The 6,154-nt window shown below is 43.6% G+C and overlaps 1 protein-coding gene across 1 annotated transcript in view; it reads left to right on the forward strand.

Annotated features, from left to right (window-relative positions):
- The window catches only part of DNAH11 (dynein axonemal heavy chain 11), a 320,226-nt gene that overhangs the window by 284,358 nt on the left and 29,714 nt on the right, over window positions 1-6,154 (forward strand). Inside the window, 3 exon segments of the mRNA XM_027102655.1 lie at window positions 3,469-3,662; window positions 4,835-4,983; window positions 5,831-5,958. Of these exon segments, the coding sequence (XP_026958456.1) occupies window positions 3,469-3,662; window positions 4,835-4,983; window positions 5,831-5,958 (471 nt within the window).

A 6,154-nucleotide genomic window follows, 5' to 3' on the forward strand; every position in this document is an offset into this window, starting at 1 on the left:
TTAAAAAATACAGGTGATATACACCATTTCCGTTGTAGATATATGCTATCTTTAGTTTTTTGAAGAACTTCCCATACTCTTTTCCACAGTGGCTGCACCAATTTACATTTCCACAAACATCTACTAGTTTCCCTTTTCTTATTTGGAAGTAAAGGAACTTGTGACCTATTTATGGATGGGAAAGTTGTTAATAAATATGTATAATGTATAGGACCTTTGGTTAAAGTCGAGGAATATATTGGGTTGGCCAAAAGGTTCATTCGTTTTTTTCCGTAAATGGCTCTGGTAGCACTTAGTTGTCTTTAACCTCATTCAAAACCATTTTGTTAGATTGTATGTGACAGCTGTCATATCAGCGTGCATTTTAAAAAGAAGACTTATCGGGCTTCCCTGGTGGCGCAATGGTTAAGAATCTGCCTGCCAGTGCAGGAGACACGGGTTCGAGCCCTGGTCCTGGAAGATCCCACATGCCTCGGAGCTACTAAGTCCGTGCGCCACAACTACTGGGCCTGCGCTGTAGAGCCCGTGAGCCACAACTACTGAAGCCTGTGTGCCTAGAGCTCACGCTCTGCAACAAGAGAAGCCACCGCAATGAGAAGCCCGCGCACCGCAACAAAGAGTAGCTCCCGCTCACCGCAACTAGAGAAAGTCTGCGTGCAGCAACGAAGACGCAACGCAGTGAAAAATAAATTAATTAATTAACTAATTAATTTTAAAAAAGACTTATCAGAATTGGTGAATCTGGGGCTTCCCTGGTGGTGCAGTGGTTGAGAATCCGCCTGCCAATGCAGGGGACACGGGTTCGAGCCCTGGTCTGGGAAGATCCCACATGCCGGAGAGCAACTAAGCCCGTGTGCCACAACTACTAAGCCTGTGCTCTAGAGCCCATGAGCCACGACTACTGAGCCTGTGCGCCACAACTACTGAATCCCATGTGCCTAGAGCCCGTGCTCTGCAACAAGAGAAGCCACCGCCATGAGAAGCCCACGCACCACAACAAAGAGGAGCTCCTGCTCGCCACAACTAAAGAAAGCCTGCATGCAGCAATGAAGACCCAACAAAGCCAAAAAGAAATTAATTAATTATTCAAAATTGGTGAATTTTTGTGTAGCCATTTTAATATTAAAGTTGGAAGAAAAAAAGCAACATTTTCAGCATATTATGCTTTATTATTTCAAGAAAGGTAAAAATGCAACCGAAATGAAAAAAGAGATTTGTGCAGTGTATGGAGAAGGTGCTGTGACTGATCGAACTTGTCAAAAGTGGTTTGCAAAGTTGCATGCTGGAGATTTCTCGCTGGACGATGCTCCACAGTCGGGTAGACCAGTTGAAGTTGATAGCGATCAAATTGAGACATTACTTGAGGACAATCAACATTATACCACGTGGGAGATAGCCGACATACTCAAAATACCCAAATCAAGCGTTGAAAATCATTTGCACCAGCTTGGTTATGTTCATTGCTTTAAGGTTTGGGTTCTACATAAGTTAAGCAAAAAAAACCTTCTTGACCATATTTCCCCAAGCGATTCTCTTCTTAAACGTAATGAAAATGTTCCGTTTTTAAAACAAATTGTGACGGGTGATGAAAAGTGGATACTGTACAGTGAACGGAACGGAAGAGATCGGTGGGGCAAGTGAAATGAGCCACCATCAACCATACCAAAGGCCGGTCTTACTTCATCCAAAGAAGGTGATGTTGTGTATATGGTGGGATTGGAAGGGAGTGTCCTCTATTATGAGATCCTTCCGGAAAACCAAACGATTAATTCCAACAGGTACTGCTCCCAATTAGACCAACTGAAAGCAGCACTCGATGAAAAGCATCCAGCATTAGTCAACAGGAAACGCATAATCTTCCATCAGGACAACGCAAGAATGCATGTTTCTCTGATGACCAGGCAAAAACTGTTACAGCTTGGCTGGGAAGTTCTGATTCGTCAGCCGTATTCACCAGACATTGCACCTTCGGATTTCCATCTTTACAAAATTCTCTTAACGGAAAAATTTTCCGTTCCCTGGAAGACTGTAAAAGGCACCTGGAACAGTTCTTTGTTCAAAAAGATAAGAGTTTTGGGAAGATGGAATTATGAAGTTGCCTGAAAAATGGCAGAAGGTAATAGAACAAAAGGGTGAATACGTTGTTCAATAAAGTTCTTGGTGAAAATGAAAAATGTGTCCTTTATTTTTACTTAAAAAACAAAGGCACTCTTTGGTCAACCCAATGAATAATCTTCTTTCAGTTGACCTGTATCTAGTTTCTTTATTTTGTTTTCTTTTTTATAATATTTCTCTGCTTTTTCAAAATAGTCTTGTTAATTTATACAGCAATATAGTAATTTACTATAATTGTAAAATGTTTAAGCAGAGCAGAATGCTGTAGAGGAAAAAGTGGTAGTATTCTTCAACCCCAGTCATCAATCCTTATTCCATTTTTCTGTTAGAAGATCCTATTATTAAAAGTTTATTCTCTGAGGCTCTGGAATTCCTCAGAGATGCTCATCATAGGCTAAGTTTCACCCTACTCTTTTTTTCTAAAGCAGAAACATTTCTATGTATTAAAAATAACTATGTTCTTCCTTTTATAGTGCGTTTAGATTTTTTTAAATATTGGTTTGTTTGTCTGCGTGGGCTCTTCGCTGCAGCGCACGGGCTTCTCTCTAGTTGTGGCGTGCGGGTTTTCTCTTCTCAAGTTGTGGCGCACGGGCTCCAGGACACGTGGGCTCTGTAGTTTGCGGTAAGCAGGCTCAGTGGCCCCGTGGTATGTAGGATCTTAGTTCCCCGACCAGGGATTGAACCTGCGTCCCCTGCATCGGAAGGCAGATTCTTTACCGCTGGACCACCAGGGAAGTCTCCTAGGTTTTATTTTTTAATAGCATTTTTAATTAGATTATTACTTTAGAATTACAAGTTCAAGTTCAGTTGTGTATCAGGCTCTCGGCAGAAAACAAATGGCACATGAAAGTGTGATTTTTAAGAAAAGTTGAACAAAGAGTATATTTTTATAATATGGAATAAAGATGAGGGGACGAACCAGGGATGGGGATGGGAAAAGGTGGAAAAGGGGCAGTTACCGAAACTACTGAGAAATGAAGTTATGGGAGAGAGCCTACCTTTGGAACCTGTGGCATTCTGTAAAGAAACATAGCCGCTGCCAAACTATGTCACCACAGGTGTCACCACAGGAAAGAGCTGGGGAAGAAATACCCTCACCTCTCTTCTCCAACCCTTTTGCCAGTGGTTCCTATTGGTCAAACCCAACCAGGCCAGAGAACCAGGGAGCTTTGTTCAAGCCATCCTTAGCAATCGCCCTCTTTGCAGGGCAGGAAAGGGTACAGAGTAAATCTAGAGAGGAAACAAACACTATCCAGCACAAGTTACTTACACAGGGTTTGATACATTCATCTTTATCTCAAACTCAGAGCTATTCTACACCCCATTCCCATCTGTTCCCCTACTGTATTACAGGCAGTAGCCCTCATGGAAGAGTTCCAAGGCCTAGACCGAGATGTGGAAGGATCAGCGAAGCAGTGGAGGAAGTGGGCAGAATCCGAGTGTCCAGAAAAAGAAAAGTTACCACAAGAGTGGAAGAAGAAAAGTTTAATACAGAAGATGATTATTTTGAGAGCAGTGCGCCCTGACAGAATGACACATGCTCTCAGGTGGGCGCAGTTAGCACTTCGGGAAATGCAAGTTAACCTAGAGGACACTTTGTCTTAAGGACTAGAAGTATCTGGTGGACGTGTCTATGGTTCATGTTCATGAAAAGTGATTTCTGCAGAAATTTTTATACTGCAATCACTACTTGTGTTCAAATCTGCTAACATTGAACAGTGTGCTAGTCTGTCGGCAGACTGAACGTATTCTTCCTGAAAAGCTTAATTCTGAAAGCAATAGGGGAAACAGGGAACCTATGGAAATATTCTAGGAAGAGAGCTGGCAGAGTTCAGAGGCCAGGAACGTGCATTACCCAAGTGTGATTCCCATTGTTTATATTTAGAGCGGCCCTTTGGCTGCAGAGATTTTGCACATCAAACAAAAAATGAATGCCTTTCATGGATTCACTCATAGTCCTATAACTTTACAACCAACAGGATTTAAAAGCAGAAATGCCTGCCTACCTCTTGGTTTAAGTGTCCCTTTCCTTTGCCCTTTTGGCTCCTAAATGGTAATACGGTGCTTAATTCTAATTTGAATTCAACAGTCAAAGAGTTCCCAGGTTCCTTCCCTAGCGAGCTGCTTTTTTGTCAGCAGCATTCACTAGCCTCAGGTTTTCTTCCTTGGCTTTGTCTGTTCAGCCTATTTTCCCTTTGCAGAAGCCCCCGCCACACCCTACTTTACAAGTTAATTCTGTTTAGTCGTCCTTACTTTCTGCTAAATCTGATGCTGCTGGCAAATAATCCCTGCTTAATTGAGCTTCCCTGTGTTAGAAACACCCCAAAAAGCGTTTGTATATTCATGAGAAGCCCAACAGGCTGGAAAATTGCACTGTGGCAAATCTAATGAACTGTTAATAAGTAACAGGGGCTCTGGCAGGGGATTTGGGGGATACAAAGCCATATGCAGGCTTTGGATGGTTCTCAGAGGAGAGTCTCGGTAGACCCCCAAAATGGAAGGTAGGCTTCTGATTTTCAGAGCTTCTAAAGCAGAGAGGGATTTCACGGACTCAACTGCATAAATCTAGTGTGGGTTCGTATTGTCATTCTTACAAAACATCTCGTGTAATAAACATAGTTTGCTTCCTTCCCGTGCCTGTGGTTTAAGCTGATTCACGCTGTGACACATTTCAAGGTCAGAGGCACTGATCCTCTCTTTGGCATTATTCTTTTTACAGGAATTTCGTGGAGGAAAAACTGGGTACGAAGTATGTGGAGAGAACCAGATTGGACTTAATTAAAGCATTTGAAGAAAGCAGCCCAGCCACCCCAGTATTCTTCATCCTCTCCCCAGGGGTAGATGCCCTTAAAGACCTAGAGATCCTCGGTGAGTGGCCGGGAGGCTGGCCACCCAGCCCTGCCTCTCACCCGTCGCCAACGCAGCCTTCCTTTCAGCTCATAGTTATCTTAGTTGCTTTTTTCTTTTCTTTCTCATTTGTTGGAGATTGAGTGTATGGAAAATGTAAGGTTAATAACACTGTAGTCTGGAGAAATGTTTAAATGGAACATTCCTCCGGTTGGCATAATGCAAGTTTCTTTTGTACTGTTCTCCACCTTTTGACTAGATGAGGGCCAGAGGGCAATTTTCTCCATGCTCTTGTAATCTTGTGCCCCCTGTGACTAAATAATGGTCATTAGAGCAAGCCTATTTGATTGTGAAAGGCACTGTCGCTTTGTGCTTTGGATTACTATCCCCCACGACCTGCACGGAGAATTCCAGGTTAATAGAGCTGTGACCTGACTGTGCGGGATTCAAGCACAGCTTCACAAGGTGAGGGGCTCCTGCATTTACCCAATGAGCCAATCCGGTCAAAAAATGATGTGATATCTACCCCATGTTGCTCCTTTTCATGAGGGCAATGCTTTGCTACTCCTGCAAGAGTTTGTAAAGCTGGGTAACAATGCCTGCCATCTATCAAAATGTCAAAAGCTTCATTACCACAAAACCAGAGGAACTGATTTCCATAGGTTTTGCTAATGCTTGTGAGGAGGCAGCTGTTGAGAGCTTGAAATCATGCTTGTTGAAACGACAGAGGCTCAGTTTGGATTCTTCAGGAAAGTGACCTGGAAGGTGGCGGCAGTAACCACAGATGGACATCCGACCACAGGATTTCAGACTCTTCTCACCTCTCCTTGGTTCACTTTTCCTCTCGCCATGTTGTGTCCTCCCACAGGCAAAAGACTTGGGTTTACAACTGACTCGGGAAAATTCCACAATGTGTCTTTAGGACAAGGTCAGGAGATGGTGGCAGAAATGGCCCTGGAGAAAGCTTCCCGAGGAGGACACTGGGTCATACTCCAAGTGAGTAATTACGTTTTCCTGAAAACACTGGGAGTGAACACGGACGGGCAGTGCAGAGCACCCCTGCCCAGCGGGAATGAGCCTTTCACACAGCACACGGTGATCTGCTGCTGGGGGGGCATGGCGTTCTCTCAGCAGTAATGACACCTCCAAGGGTGACAAGGAGCTCTGCTGACAAGGATGACTACCATTTTTT

Source organism: Aethalodelphis obliquidens, unplaced genomic scaffold, assembly GCF_003676395.1.
Source record: "Aethalodelphis obliquidens isolate GAN/ISIS:26980383/991018 unplaced genomic scaffold, ASM367639v1 scaffold5, whole genome shotgun sequence".
Taxonomy (NCBI): Eukaryota; Metazoa; Chordata; class Mammalia; order Artiodactyla; family Delphinidae; genus Aethalodelphis; species Aethalodelphis obliquidens.